The sequence below is a fragment of the Vidua macroura genome, chromosome 5 (assembly GCF_024509145.1).
Source record: "Vidua macroura isolate BioBank_ID:100142 chromosome 5, ASM2450914v1, whole genome shotgun sequence".
Lineage (NCBI taxonomy): Eukaryota > Metazoa > Chordata > Aves > Passeriformes > Viduidae > Vidua > Vidua macroura.
This window is the reverse complement of record NC_071575.1, coordinates 24,059,185-24,074,166: the sequence shown is the minus strand read 5'-3', so window position 1 is coordinate 24,074,166 and position 14,982 is coordinate 24,059,185. Positions and strand designations below refer to the sequence as shown.

At 45.2% G+C, this 14,982-nt stretch overlaps 1 protein-coding gene across 1 annotated transcript in view; it reads left to right on the top strand.

Moving 5' to 3' along the window:
• Positions 1-14,982, top strand: part of STAB2 (stabilin 2) — a 75,774-nt gene that overhangs the window by 58,559 nt on the left and 2,233 nt on the right. The window contains exons 49-64 of the mRNA XM_053978657.1: positions 149-325; positions 407-496; positions 1,756-1,902; positions 2,957-3,013; positions 3,423-3,546; positions 4,563-4,712; positions 6,503-6,607; positions 6,961-7,068; positions 7,717-7,910; positions 9,554-9,695; positions 9,989-10,122; positions 11,446-11,611; positions 11,845-11,951; positions 12,577-12,696; positions 13,471-13,611; positions 14,393-14,500. Coding sequence (XP_053834632.1) covers positions 149-325; positions 407-496; positions 1,756-1,902; positions 2,957-3,013; positions 3,423-3,546; positions 4,563-4,712; positions 6,503-6,607; positions 6,961-7,068; positions 7,717-7,910; positions 9,554-9,695; positions 9,989-10,122; positions 11,446-11,611; positions 11,845-11,951; positions 12,577-12,696; positions 13,471-13,611; positions 14,393-14,500 — 2,070 coding nt within the window. The remainder of the gene's footprint in view (positions 1-148; positions 326-406; positions 497-1,755; positions 1,903-2,956; positions 3,014-3,422; positions 3,547-4,562; positions 4,713-6,502; positions 6,608-6,960; positions 7,069-7,716; positions 7,911-9,553; positions 9,696-9,988; positions 10,123-11,445; positions 11,612-11,844; positions 11,952-12,576; positions 12,697-13,470; positions 13,612-14,392; positions 14,501-14,982) is intronic.

The window sequence follows — 14,982 nt, the reverse complement described above, 5'->3', positions numbered from 1 at the left end:
TTGAAAGTCAAAGTATTTGCAAGCTGGTGACCAGGCAGCCCACAGAGCACCACACCCCAGTTATACCTGACATTCACCCCACAGGTCAGTGTTCCTTTAGGACAGAGCATTAATCTTACCTTCTGCCCCAATTGTTGCTGTGTTGCAGAAAAACAACCTGCTCGGGCTGATCAACGATCCCATTCACAAACCTGTCACGCTCTTCTGGCCCACAGACACAGCCATCCGTGGGCTGCCACAAGAGCAGCAGGACTTCCTCTTCAAGAAGTCCAACACTAACAAACTGGTGCAGTACCTCAAATTCCACGTTGTCCGTGATGCTGCGGTAAGCCCTTGCGCTTTGGGAGTGCTGCCACAGGCAAAACACACAAGCCCAGGCACATGCATCTCCCCTTTTCTTTCCCAGGTGTTGGCCTACCAGCTCCCCAGCTCCACTCCACTGAAGACCCTGCAGGGCTCCAACCTCAGCGTGAGCTGTGGGGATAATGGGGAGATCGTAAGTGTTTGCTCTGCTGGCACATTTAATCCTCACTCCTGCTGCAGGATCTGCTCCTGCAGCCCAAACTCAGCCTTTGCACAGCCCCCAGGGAGGGTCAGTGGCACCAAAATTTTGTTGGCCATCACCGCTACATGCCAAGAACCACACCAACAGATTCAGCAAACTGTATGGTTTGCAGGACTTTTTGGAGCTGTCATTTGCTCTGTTTTAAGATGCTATTTGTTCAAAACAGCTCTCAGTCACCTTAAAACTGATATACCAGCACACTTCTACAATATTGTAGAAAAACATGTAGTGCAAAACCACTAAGATCAGCCTGGTTTTGAACCCCACGAATGCAGCATCTGCATGCAAACTCTGGTGCGTAAGCATTTCCAAGCTAAGGTTGCAGGCACATACATAGCCTGACAAACCAGAACAATGTCACATTTTTCTTTGCAAATGTATCAGATCATAACTGGCAAGCATCTAAATCTAAATACACATAAGATAAACCTGTGAACATAGGAATGGCATATTCTCTCCTCTTCAGAAAAGAAAGATATTATGGAATCATAGAATGGTTTGGGTTGGAACGATTCTTGAAGATCATCTTGTTCCAACTCCCCTGTTATGAACAGTGACACCTTACACTAGACCAGGTTGCTTAAAGTCCCATTCAACCCAACCATGAAAAAAAACTTCCAGGGCTTGGAGCATCCACAGCTCTCTGGGCAACTTCTTCCAGTGTCTCACCAACCTCACAGTAAAGAATTTCTTCCCAAAATCCAGTCTAAACCCACCTTCTTTCAGTTTAAAGCCATTATTATCCCTTGTCTTATCATTACATGCCGTTGCTAAAAATCCTTCTCCAACTCTCACATATCCCCACTTAGGGACTGGAAGGTGCTCTAGGGTCTCCCTGAAGCCTTCTCTTCTCCCAGCTGAACAGACCCAACCCTCTCAGCCTGCGTTCACAGCAGAAGTGTTCCAGCCCTCTGAGTATCTTCATGACCCTCCTCTGGACTTGCTCCAACAGGTCCACATCCTTCCTGTGTTGGGAACCCCAGAGCTGGACACAGTGCTCCAGACACGATGCTCCAGGCCCATAGGAAGAGAGGCCCCAAAACTGGGTTTGAGCCCCTATAGCCCCAGTTTTACTTACAGGATAGTTTGACATACCACCTTGCTCCAAGAGCATTCCTACAGAGCGCAGGAACCCAAGGAGGAGCAGCTCATGACTTGCCATGTCGCCCTCTCCCCATCCCATCTCCCAGGGCGCCCTTTTCCTGAACGACGGACAGTGCAAGGTGGTGCAGCGGCAGCTGGAGTTTGACGGGGGCATCGCCTATGGGATCAACTGCCTGCTGGCAGAGCCCAGCCTGGGGGGGCGCTGCGACAGCTTCCTCACCATGGAGTTCATGGTAAGCGTCCCCCCACCCTGACAGCGACACAGCCCAGGCAGCAATGCTAGAGAGAGATGCAGAAGTGCAGCACAATGCCTCGCAGGTGCACAACACAAATCCTGTATCCACACTAAGCAGCACACAGGACAAGTGGCTCTACTGAAGACCATTAAGAAAAAAAAGCACCTTATACATGCAAGCAAAAACTTGAGCAAGGACAATTCTTTCTGTCGTGCTTTTAAATTTGTGGAAGTTCACACTACAGATTTGTCTGTAGAGATCACGTTTACAAAGTTCCCTATTAAAAAAGAACAGCATTGCTACTCCAGCAGCACAGGGTATGAAGGACACAAGATAGAGAACTGCCTACTCTGTCTCAGGCTCTGACATTTCTTGTTTTTAACACACTTGAACAGGCACTGTTAGTGTGGAGGAAGTTTCCTCTGTGAACTTTGATGGGTCAACAAATGGGATATTTTGAAAGTCATCTTCAAAGAGTTTCAAGACCAAGTTTACTTCAGTTTAATTTGAAAGTATGAAAAAATTCCTAGAAGTAAAAGAACTTTCAGGTAGTCTTTAAAAAAGCTTCTCAAAACATGTATTTCAATTACAAAACGAACAATTGTGTATATCCCATCTGCTTAAGTTGCCTTTTGTTTATGATGTCATTAAATGAAATTAAACAGATATCATTTCCTCAAAGTTCATAAGCAGTTCCTGAGAAGCAAACATTTTTCTGTACTCTAAATTAGACATCCAGGTCTAATACAGATCACATTAATACTTGTTTGAAGAACATTCATCATTTCTTCCCTCCTTCTTTAAACCCAAACCAGTTTCCTCTTCCAGAACTTATATTCTGGTATCAAAACTATTTTCTTGTATTTTTGTGGCACTAAATTATTGCAACTATTTTGTTGTTACTCTCCTCTCTTGCTCCTCCACAGTTTTCTATTATTTTTTTTAAGTGCAATAAGCTTTGCCTTTTCTGATCTCATAAAACACTTTTTGTCCAAGTCAAATGGCCTTTTGTAGCCACTATTTTAATACACTTTTCTTTTCCCTTTTCCAGGGGCATTGTGCTAGCTGTTTTAGTAACTATAAATGCCCTCCTGGGACAAAACCAAAGGTAAAGTATTCAACTCTCACATGTAAGCAGACTAACATGCTCTTCTCTGTATTTCACAACAACAAACCAGAAAAAGTTTCTTACAATAAATAAAAAGAGAACCTTTGTCAGTGCCACCACACTATTAAGTGACAAAGCTCTCCCTGGGCAAACACCTGGTGGTGGTGGTGGATGCTTGTTGGTCTCACAGAGCATCCACCGTAAAAGTGCTTCAGCTGACTCCAGAGCAGCCCCTGCACTATCAGGAATGGTGCTTAGCATATCAGGAATCAGAGAGGGTCAGGGGTCTCACACCCACACTCTTCACACATCACATTTTGATTTCAATGTACATCAGAAATTACGGTTTAAAGAGGAACAAAACTCATTTTCCTGTGTTCTCCTCTCCTCTCTCTGTGCTGACACACAGGAAGGAATCCACTGGTGCACCTATGAGTCCTATGGGCTGCGGAGGGATGGGTGCCGCAGGAACTGCTCCATGGTCATCCACATAGCTAAGTGTTGCAAGGGCTACTTCGGGCCAGACTGCCAAGGTAGGAGTCCCACCCACATGGCCATCCCTGTGCCCTCCCCTTCCCCAGTACAGCTGTGTAGTGCCCAGCAGACAAAACTGGGAGAGCTGGAACAAGGGGTATGAAGAGAGACCAGCTGCAAGATGAGGGAACTTGGTTGGAAGAGCTGAAGAGCACGAGGTGTTAACTGCTTCTTCAGATTATATCCTCACATTTAGAGCAAGTTTTAAACTCCATAGTAGTAGCAGGTGAGTGCTATGGAGAGCAAAGGCTGTACTGCTGAGCGGGTCACCAGCTGAAAGTCCTTTAAACACAGGCTCAGGTTCACACAACACCACCAGCACACACCTGAGAACCACTGCATAATCACTCAGCCACAGGCAAGTGCACTAATCACCAGAGCAAGCTCAGAAGTTGTAGTTCTGAACAGATGGAGACAATTTGGGAGGCTCCATCTCAGCAGTTTTTTAGCAGATGCTTCCAAACTGTTCTCCTTCACCTGCCAGCCCTGCAGGGGAACAGTACTGGGCCCCCCCAGGGCACACGGGCTCATGATGTAGGTCAGGATCTCTGCTGGCAGATAGGCCCAACCACACAAGCCTGCCAGCTTGCTCTGTCCCAGTTTCACAGATAGACACATACAGAGCCCATGCAATTTTGGCTAGCTCAGCCTGAGCTACCCTTTGGGGTCACTCTGACAGTACATAGACCCATTAAGACACAAAAGAAAGGCTCCATTTGGGCAGTGCCATTCACAGATGGCTCTGAATGAGCAAGTGGCCAGACAACAGCATCCACAAGTCAGGGCTGGAAGGATCCCCAACACCTTACTGGTAAGAGTTGTGGAAGCATGTCAAGGAATTTAGAGCCCAAGGCTCAAAGTAGTCATAAGTGTCACAGCCACTTTTACACACCTCAGGGGAGATGCATTTACAGGCATTCCCCACTCAGTGGTTTTTACAGAACACTAGAGAACAGTGACAATGAATAAACACGCATCTGAGCTAAAGAGCCGCTTTTCTTCTCCAACCTTTCAGCTTGCCCAGGGGGCCCAGAGACCCCATGCAATGGCCACGGCTCCTGCGACGACGGGTACACGGGGACAGGAGAGTGCCGCTGCAGCGGCGGCTTCAACGGGACCTCGTGTGAGCTGTGCTTGCCGGGCAGATACGGCTTCACCTGCAGGCGTACGTTTGAGTGCCCTTTCCATATCCATGCCCATGTCAAGCCTAAACTGTTCTGTCAGTAAGGAGTTTCTGAGTAAGCCAAGGAAAGCTTCCCTCTTAACATCAACATTTTTCCTGAGTGCATCCTCACACCAGGGGATGGCACAAGGTCTCAGAAGGGAGGAGGAGGAGAAGAGGGAGTGCAGAGGCTGCATGGCTGCGCCTGCACAGAACCTCCTACTCTTACACAGCACATCAGCAACAGATTAAACAGAAGCAGGGCCTCCAGCAACAAGTGGTTTTAGCTACAGCACAGCTTTCTCCTCCATCCCCATAAAGCTTAAGATAGGATTTTAACAACATGGCTCCCCAAGGAATGCAGGAGGCTGAGGCCATGCACTACTTCTGCAGAGAAGAAAAAGGACACCAGGGGTGACAGCTGTTTGTGAAGAGGGACAGCCAAGCAACTGCTCACAAAATCCACCTCTCTGTGGCTTTAAATGTAAACTAGGTGGGAGCAGGATCAATATCTCCCTTTAAACTTAAATATTTTCCTGACATAAAGCCTTTCAGATAAGAAGTTACAACATTAATGCTTCCATCCTAAACCTGTGCACCTGTACTGCTCCTGAGGCATGTAGGACAGGAGGTATAGGCAAGAGAACAGGCTTGAACACAGATCCTCAGGATTATGCCTACCTACAATTCATCCACTTTAACAGCACACCAGAACATAAAATGTATGAGCTATTAGCTTGAAACCAGACCATGAAATTTAAGAGAAAAAAAAGTTTATAACCCCTTCCTTTTGATTTAAGTCAGACAAAAATTAACAGACGAAATTAAAAAAGCCAGTAAGTGAAGCTCCTTTTCAGCAGGACAGGTATGCAAAAAATCAGTTCCACTATTCCCACATAACTAGCTTCTCTAAACAACAATACTTCAAGAAGAAGGATAAGGCCATAAAAAATGCTGCAGCATGACATTATAAAACAGAGAGCCATTAATCATTATTTAGGAAGTATTTAGCACATAAGCTATTGCAGGACCTAAAGAGGAGAGGAAAAAACATCACCTATAGATTAAACAGACTCAGGTTGGAAGGCAGAAGCAGCAAAACCTCATCAATAAAAGGAACTGAAAGAATCCAAAAGCTTTTAGTCATGAAAATATCTGAAACCTAAAAACAAAATTACAGGTAACTTGTCTACATTTTACAGCAAAGCTCACTAACCGCATATCTGGCTTCCTTACTCAGCTGGACCTTCTCCCACACAGCAGCCAAGAACTGTCCCTCTACACACCTTGTTTTTCTCTGGCCTCCCCACAATTAACAGCTGCTGCTCATTAGGACTGATTTGTCTGGGTCTTCAGTTCAGCCCTTAACTCTTTCCTGCCACAGTTCTCCATGCAGTTTCCTGCTCCACTGCAATGTGCAGATCAATGGTCATTTTCATTTTCAGAGGCACACTGAACTAATGCCAATTATAAAATCACAGGACCACAGGTTAACTCAGATTGGTAGGGGTTTCAGAAGGTCTCTAGCCCAACTCCTTCTCAAAACAGGGTCAGTTCTGAGCTCATGTTGTTCAGGACTTATCCTGTCAGCACTTGAAAGCCTCCAAGGATGACAATTGCTCGACCACTCTGGAAAGTCTGGTCCTCTGCTTGACTGGCCTCATGGTGAAATACCATGAAGTTAGACTCATCTGAATTATTTCTGGATAATACTGTATCTAAACTGACATGCTGACCTTTCTCTAGAGAAAGACTTTCCCACTCTGCAAGTGACCTCTGTGTTTCTTTTCCAGCTTGTGAATGCAAGAACAACGGGCAGTGTGATGAAGGCTACTCAGGGACAGGACGATGTTTCTGTGAAACAGGATGGACTGGCCGGCTGTGTGAAACCAAGCTAGGTCTCTGCTTGCTCCCAGCAGTCTGTCCATGGAGCTGTGGGCTCACACTACTTGCAGTTTAACAGAAGGTTTCTATAGATAAGACAGAAATGGTTAATAAATGTCAGAAGCCATCTAAGAGCACTTAGGGACTCTGCGCTGGACTGAGGACCCCACTGTCTCCTCTTTTGTGATTTGGCAGTATGAGTTCCTACCTCCCATGTGGAGAGGCTTTGGGCCTTGGCAGTCAAAAAATAAAATTATTACAAATTTTCCAGCTAGCCAGACTGGTACTAAGGGTTCTCCTTCTGCATGAAATGAGGGCATTGTGGTGCCAGAGCTGTTTGATTCCAGCTGTCCTGCCTTTCCTGCAGCTCTGCCACCAGTGTGCTCCCCCAGCTGCTCGGCCAACGCCATCTGCACGGAGAACAACACGTGCCAGTGCAAGCCCTTGTACGACGGGGACGGGATCACGTGCACAGGTGAGCTCCCACCCCCACTCAGGGTCAGAAGGCAGGTTCTTCCCTCTTGCACACACACAGCAATGCAGCTACTGCCCACCATGAAATGTTGCCTGCCCAACCTAAAAACTTTCACTGTTCAGTGGGTGAGACAAATTTAGGATATACAGAGTTCAGGTTTTTCTAAATAAGACTTCTCCAGACTTTACCAAGCAGGAGCATGGGCAGGAAGTGCACTTCAGTCAAGTTTTGAAGACAGCAAGGTTTCTCTCAGAGGTAAAGATATCAAAAGGCTTTTCCAACAAAAAGGATATGATGATTTTTTTTTTTTTTTTTATGCCCATAGGCAAGGCAGTTCCCCGGTAACACTGCTACAGAAGGAGTTGTTCTTTCTCAGACAGGTGTCTTACATCTTCCAAAGTCAACCTGGCCAGAAATCTGAGGGTTGATACCATGTCTCCTGAATCAAGAACATTGTGACAAGGCTGTCAGAGCCCTAAGGGATAGACTTACAGAAATTCAGTAATGCCTCAGGAAACGGAAACAGCTTTTTGTTCCCCAATAAGTATTCTAGTATTTTTAGTGTGAAAGGACTGGTGATGGTTTGTTTTTATGAAGAACATCCTCTTTAAAAGCAGACTTTACTCATTTGGGTTTTTTCCCCTGCAGCTGCAGAACTTTGCAAACAGAACAATGGTGGGTGCCATAAGGCAGCCGAATGCACACAGCACGGGGTGAAAGTCTTCTGTAGCTGCCAGAAGGGCTACAAGGGAGATGGGTTCACCTGCCTTCCAATAAACCCTTGTGCTGATGGGTTCAACGGAGGCTGCCACGAGCATGCCATCTGCATTGTCACAGGACCTGTAAGTCGAATGATTTCAGTCCCCAGCAGGGAAGTCTGAGGAGTTTCTTCCTGGTGCCAGTAGAAGTCTCCTCTGGCCGGATCATGCCCTGTACCTCTCCAAATCTCCATTTTCCAAAACAGCCTTTACTTAGTTCCAACCTACTTTCCACATCAGTCTGGTATGCCTCAGCTGAAGGCTGAGAAATATTTTGACATCTTTGCTCTGGGGAATGGGGTAACACAGAAGCTGGGATGTTTTGTGTATGTAGTCTTTCTGTCCCAATCTTAGCTCTCCCTGCCTATCCTTATCTGCAAGACAAATTTCTTGGACTAAAATTAATTATATTTTGGAAGATAAACAAAGGGACAGCTGGAAGAATAGTGTCACTTATTGATTGCTTAAACTCAGCTTAAAAAGCTCTGAAGCCACATGATACAAATTCCATGACCCACACAGTCAATGTGGTTAGGGAAAACTTGTGCAGGTGACTTGATCCTGGTGCTTGCAGGATCACTTCTCCATTCCATTTTGGTGTCTTGCCTGAGCTGCCTTCCAGGACTGATCTAGAAAAGTCTTGCTGAAAATCCATTCCAGCTGTCAACCATCGCAATCCCTGGATGTCACCAATTCCTGCTCGGTTTATAGTTCTCATTTATTACTAGCAGTGGGCTGTTAAATTCCATGCTTGCTTCCATGCCCAGTCATTTAAATATCATTTTGATGTGTTTGCCATCCGTTTTTGTGAATTATGTGTCATATAACCCTCCAGTTATATGTTATTAACTTTGTGGATGAAATTATGCTTTGGTGTTAATTCAGCAAAGTACCCAAGTACATGTGTAAATATTTGGCTTACTTGTTAGTTGTTGGAGCCTTCCCCGGATTGGGGTGACTCCGGTTGGTGGTGAAGTCTCTCTTCTAACCCGTGCCTTCAAAGAAAGACTCAGCAGTCTTCAGTCGTCTGGTCTCAAGGCAGTTTCTTGCATGTTATCTCAAGGCACACAGACTCCCTGACATTGTCCCTGACTCTGTCTGTCCCCGTCTCTGGCTGTCTCCTCTCTCCCCTCCCCGAGGGGCTGGTGCCATCTTTTATATCACATATTACGTATTAGGTGTTTATAGTTTTTCCCCAATGCCCACTACCTATGTTGAACAGTGACTTTCTACTCTAAACCAATCTGTGAGTGCCAACATCACTAAGAACATGGAGAATAGAAAGAAGGAGGACAGGGCACGCCCAAATCCCTCTATCTTAGAACCTCTGACCCCTATGTACAAACCTCAGACCCCCCTGTACAAGGCTTAAAACCCCCCTGTACCGCACTAAAAAATTCTACCATTCACCTTGTGACTACTTCTATTATAATATCTAAACTTTTGTGATTTCTTGTTCTTCCTGCAAAGTTGGTAAATTGTTCCATGGGTCAAGCTCAAGACCACAGAGATCCCTGGCCGCCTGCCAGGGTCTCAGAGGCCTCTGCCCTGAGCCCAGAACATCCAAGAGTGTCTGAGGGACACCTTGGGTTCCGACAGTTAGTAGCAACTTTTCTGTTTGTCCATTCCTGCTTATATCAAGTGAAATTTCCCCAACAGTTCAGAATGTTGCCTGAAACACCAGTGTCATGTCAGCTAAATGCCTTTTTCCTTCTCTCCCTGAGCAGGGCAGACGTAAGTGTGAATGCAAAAACAACTTCATTGGTGATGGGCTGAACTGCTCGGTGATGCAGCTGCCCCTTGACCGCTGCCTGCAGGACAACGGGCAGTGCCACCCCGATGCCGACTGCGCCGACCTGCATTTCCAAGGTGAGAAGGGCACACCTTGCGCACCACCAGCCCTGTGCCCTGGGGCCAGTGATCAGGAGCTGTAAACTCATTCAGGCCTCTACTTAATGTCCCCATGAAACAGTGAGATTACAGTTGGAATGTGAATTTATCATGAAGCAATGTGTGAGGGCAATCCAGGTAGGAATGCTACCCCTGAGGAATCAATCTGCTCTAATTACAATTCACGAAGTCCACGGGTATTCATACAGCACAGCTGACTCTGCACCGTGGAAGCCCCTTCAGGAGGAGCTGGTCCTTGTCTCTCTTTGCAGACACCACGGTCGGGGTGTTCCACCTGCAGTCCCCTGTGGGGCAGTACAGAATGACTTACGAGCAGGCCAAGGAGGCCTGTGCCAATGAGTCGGCCACCATCGCTACCTACAACCAGCTGCTGTATGCACAGAAGGTGAGGAGTGTTGGAAAGGATGAAAGTTTGACAAGAAAATCTCACAGATATGTATGCTTGGCAGAAAGATTTTTGAATGTAGAATCTGAAGAAGGAATAGAAATGAAAGCAAGTTTTGATATAGAAGAAAAGAATTGCTGAGCCAGTCTTACTGGATAACTAAGAAGGCAAAAAGGGTATGTTGGTTAGAAGGGGTTTCTATGGCTTAGAGCAAAGGATAAACCCACCTCAAACAAGAAGATGCTTTTACCAAGCAGAAAGATACCACTGGCAAACAAGATTGCCGATGTTACAAGTAGAAAAAAGGTCTCCGAATTTTCCACTGCAAGAAAACTGAAAAACAACTTCTAGCTTAAACTGTAACATACTAACTTTTTGTGATTGGAGAACAGTAACATGAAGATAGTAATTATAGTAGTTATGATAGGCTATAGGTAAAAGTAAAGGTATAGATTGGTTCTTCTGTATTAAGATGCTCAGCAAAGAAAAGTATATAATGCATTGTAACCAAAATTAAAGGGTCTTCAGACTTGTCTGTAGCTGGAGCTGACAGCTGTAGGCACAGGCTCTGTCACCCACAACCTTGGACTGCTGTAACACCGTTCAGGTTCCTACTGAGGAGGCCTCTCAGAGGGAGGAGATTCAAATAGGACCAAGACACAGAGTAAATGGAGAGGGAGGAGCAAAGGGGCTGACCTGTGATAATAAGCATCATTTTCCCTCCTTTCCTTCGCCCATGCCCCAGGGTATGTTTGGCTGGGAGCAGTTTTCAGACTTTTTATTGGTTTCACCCATGCTCTCACAGCACTGAAATCATTTGCCAATTTCTTGTTTCTAGTGATGCTGGGGTGAGAGGTAGTCAGACTTTCAGAGTGTTTTCAAGGGGATTTTACTTATTAACACTTCTTAAAGAAATGTGCACTTCAGAGTTATGCTTAATTTATTTCTTTAAAGTAAGTCTCCAGGAATCTTTTTCTCAAATGCTGTTAACAGACCCATTTCCACATTGCCTCCCTTGAGCACGTTGTAGACAACACATAGCTGATGTCAGTGTGATGAGCATCTCAACTTGGGTTTGCAAAACTTGTTTTAGAAGAGTGGGTCAGACTGACTGTCTCTTTCTGGCTCCTTCCAACTCTGGAAGGAAGAAAGACACTCGCTGCTTAGAGAGGCACCTTTAGCAAAATGTGAGGCTGGACCTGTGCTGGCAGGGCAGGTGCTGCCTGAGTGCCCCGGGAGCTCTGTTCATTCCACGTGCAGTTCCCCAGCCCCACCACCCAGCTTTTCCCCTGAATTTTTCCCTTATGGCTGTGCTGACCACAGGCAAGGTTCCACCTGTGCTCTGCTGGCTGGCTGGCTGGTGAGAGGGTGGGCTACCCCACCGCCTTCTCCTCCCCTAACTGCGGCTCCGGATACGTCGGCATCGTGGACTACGGGAGAAGAGTCAACCTGAGCGAAACCTGGGATGTTTTCTGCTACAGAGAGAAAGGTAAGAGGGGCCTTTGCCTCGTCCCTCTGTGAAAATGAGAGCAGCAGCCCAGATTTTGGTTCCTTCCATCAGCCACAGTCTGGTAGATAACACTGCAAGAGATTTTGCCTATTTTTTAACTTAAAAAAACCACTAACTTATTGCTTACAAGTAGTTTTTCAGGCACAGGGCAGCCTAAAGCTTTCTTGGAAAGGGTGTTTGCCCATACAGCTCTCTCTGTTTGTACCTTTCAGAGGTGAACTGCACCTGCAAGCCAGGCTACGTGGGGGATGGCATCTCCTGTAGTGGGAACTTGCTGCAAGTGCTGATGTCCTTCCCAACACTGACAAACTTCCTCTCGGTAGGAACAAAGGCTGGGGCAGGAGTGGAGCAAAGCAGGACCTGAGTGTTGTGTCCAGGGTTTGTTTTACTAGCCCAGCAAACACACTAGTGAAGCAAGGCAGAGTGGTCTAAATCTGCACCTATATGGTCTAAATCCAAACCAGAACTTAGTAACTACTTATTTCATTACTTGCTCCAAAGAGATTTCTGGGTTCTAAAATTCAGTTGGAATTAAAAGCTTGGTGCAGCTTTAGCTTAAAGGAGACTCTCTGCACAACTTTTTAAGCATCACAAGAGACACTATGCTTTGGAATTTCATTGAACTGCTACTGGGAAAAGACAAAATGTTAAGAGTTCTTTTCTTGTCACTACTCAGAAAGGCACTATATGTATCAGCAGCCTCAAACATAACAGAGGCCCAAATCAGTTTAATATGTACTGAAAATCAGTTTAATATGTACTAATCAAATTAGCAGCTGGAGCTGGGTTTCAAATACAAACTTTCTTTGGAAAGACACTCCAGAGCTGCTTCACGGCTAAAACCAGAGTTCCCTTGTTGTCATTTGTATAGTGTCATCTTTTCTGCTCTCCACACAGGAGTGAACAATTGCTGTCTAGTAAAGCTGGATTTTGTTTCTGCCTAGGACATCATGGCTTACTCCAACACCTCCAGAAAAGGGAGAGAGTTCCTGCAGTACCTCACAGACCTGTCAGTGCACGCCACCCTCTTTGCTCCCAACGATAGTGGGTTAAAGGAAAATGAGGTCGGGGTTTTTCTCTTTTTTTTCCCTTCCTTGTTCTAATAACAGTTCTTAAGCAGCTATTATGGGTTTCTGCATCCCATTGAAATTTAAGCTTAGAAAAATAATCTCAGTATGATGTGACTTCTGCTTAACCCTATAGAATTTATACTGTGCTCACAAAAGACATGAATTCATTGTTTCCATTTCCCTTCCATGGTTAGGGGGTGCAAGGTTATTGAGAGTTCAAGTCACTACAGAGACTTTTCCATCAGGGATTTTAGTTACCCTGGTATGAAGGAGTCTGCCTGAGATGAAGTCTGTTCTGGCTCATTAGCATGGAGCACAGTTATTTGAAGAAAGCAGCATACAGCTTTGGTATTTCCCACAAATACATTAAAAGCATCAATTTCTAGCTTCATTTCTATGCTTTCCCCTTTTTATACTTTCTTTCCTTCCTTCAATCAAACACTTCCAAACAATTCACAAGGGTTTATACATTGGTTCACATCTTCAAGCTGTTTGGAATATCCATGGTGAGTCTCATCATTTCAGGTCATCCTACAGAGGAGTACAATCCTTTGTCCCGCTGGAATTAAAGTCCTGCCATCAGAGGCCAGCAGGGACAGAATGTCCCACTATTCCCATGCAGATTTCCCAAAAACCTCTAATGCTGCTGCGCTTGCTGCAGCATTAATAGCAGAGGGGGAAAAAAGGTCACAGGCACATAGCTTACTAGTAAATCCAAAAGATTAATGAGATCCATTAACACTCCTTGTATTTTGCCCTCATTTGCAGACACTTTCTGGAAGAGACATCGAGTATCATTTATCTAATGCCAATATAATGTTTTATGAGGACTTAACCAATGGAACCACCCTTCTCACTCGTCTAGGGAAAAAACTCCTCATTACAAACACTGGGGGCCAGGAACATCGAGTCCCCACTGCTGACCAGGTACCTCTGTAATAAATTTCCCATCTTTGTGCTTTTCCTCCTCTTATGCTATACCCTGTAATCAAGTGCCACACCATTCTGGAGGGCATTTTGATAAGGTTAGAGTGGGCAGCAATGAGAGATTGAATTCAGAAGGTTCTTTCCTGTCCAAAGACTGCAAGATAGCAGATGGCAAGCTGAAAATTTACCAGCTTGCAAATGGACATCTCTTACCTGCAAAACTCAAAGGAAGCTGTTGAAGTGGCTTTCAGGAATGGAAATATGGTAGGATGATGGGAGATGGCTATATGATAGGTGAAGAGATGAAAGCAGCAGCTTATCATTAAAAAAGGATGTTGGCATTTGTAAGGGTAACTTTCTGGGAGAGGCAGGAGACACCAACAGAGCCTTGCTCACAGCAAGCAAACTCCAGCCAGCTACTCAAGTGGCTGCCTGGCACTCAGGAATGACTGCACTTGTAGGCAGAGCTTTGCAGCTTCACAAAGATCACAAAACCCTTCAGTTAGAAAGAAAGAAAGAAAGAAAAAAAAAAAAAAGGACACAGCAACATAAAGACAACATTCAGGTAATGATGATGGCTACTCCATGCACAGGAGAACTGTGACCAGGCTGATGTCCAGGGAGGCAGCAGTGTAACTTTTTTGACACGTGTTTTTTCTCTCTGGGTGTCAGCAAGTGAGGTGGGGAAACCATCTTATTGTCAGTTTCTGTACCAAAGGGAGAAGGGTCAAAGATCAGCTCTCGTTGCTTCTTTTCCTGGCAGAGCGAGATCCGATATGTGGACAGAAGTGCTATTGTTGAGTGGGATATAATTGCTTCCAATGGGATAATCCACATCATTTCAGAGCCTTTAAAGGCTCCATCAGAACCTGTAAGTGATTTAGGTTTCTGGGGTGGTGAGAGGTAACTGACTTATCTTACTCTAACTCATTGCTGACATTCATATATTCCCAGTTTCCCTGACATATATGCAGCTTTCAGCTTAAAAGGTTACTTTCAAAGAGAATTAGAAGTTGAAAACAAGGTACCAGTGATACCAAAAATTTGTCTGAGCAATTTCTTCCCACAGTTATAAATATGTTTTCTTTATATAAAATAATGGAGCTCATGTCCGTAACAGAGATTTTTAAAAGCTCCATTTTAGTTCTTCCACTTTCAAGCTTTTAAGGCACCTTGTTTACTCTTGCCTTGGCATTCATTCCTATCCAAAACTATATTTTGAAAAGAGATATCTTTTGCCTGCATGAATTCCTGCAAATTTCCCAGTTATCCAGCTGCCTCCTTGGTCCACAAGGTTTAGTGATGGGCTTGGCAGTGCTGGGTGAACAAGTGGACTCAATCATTTATTGCAGC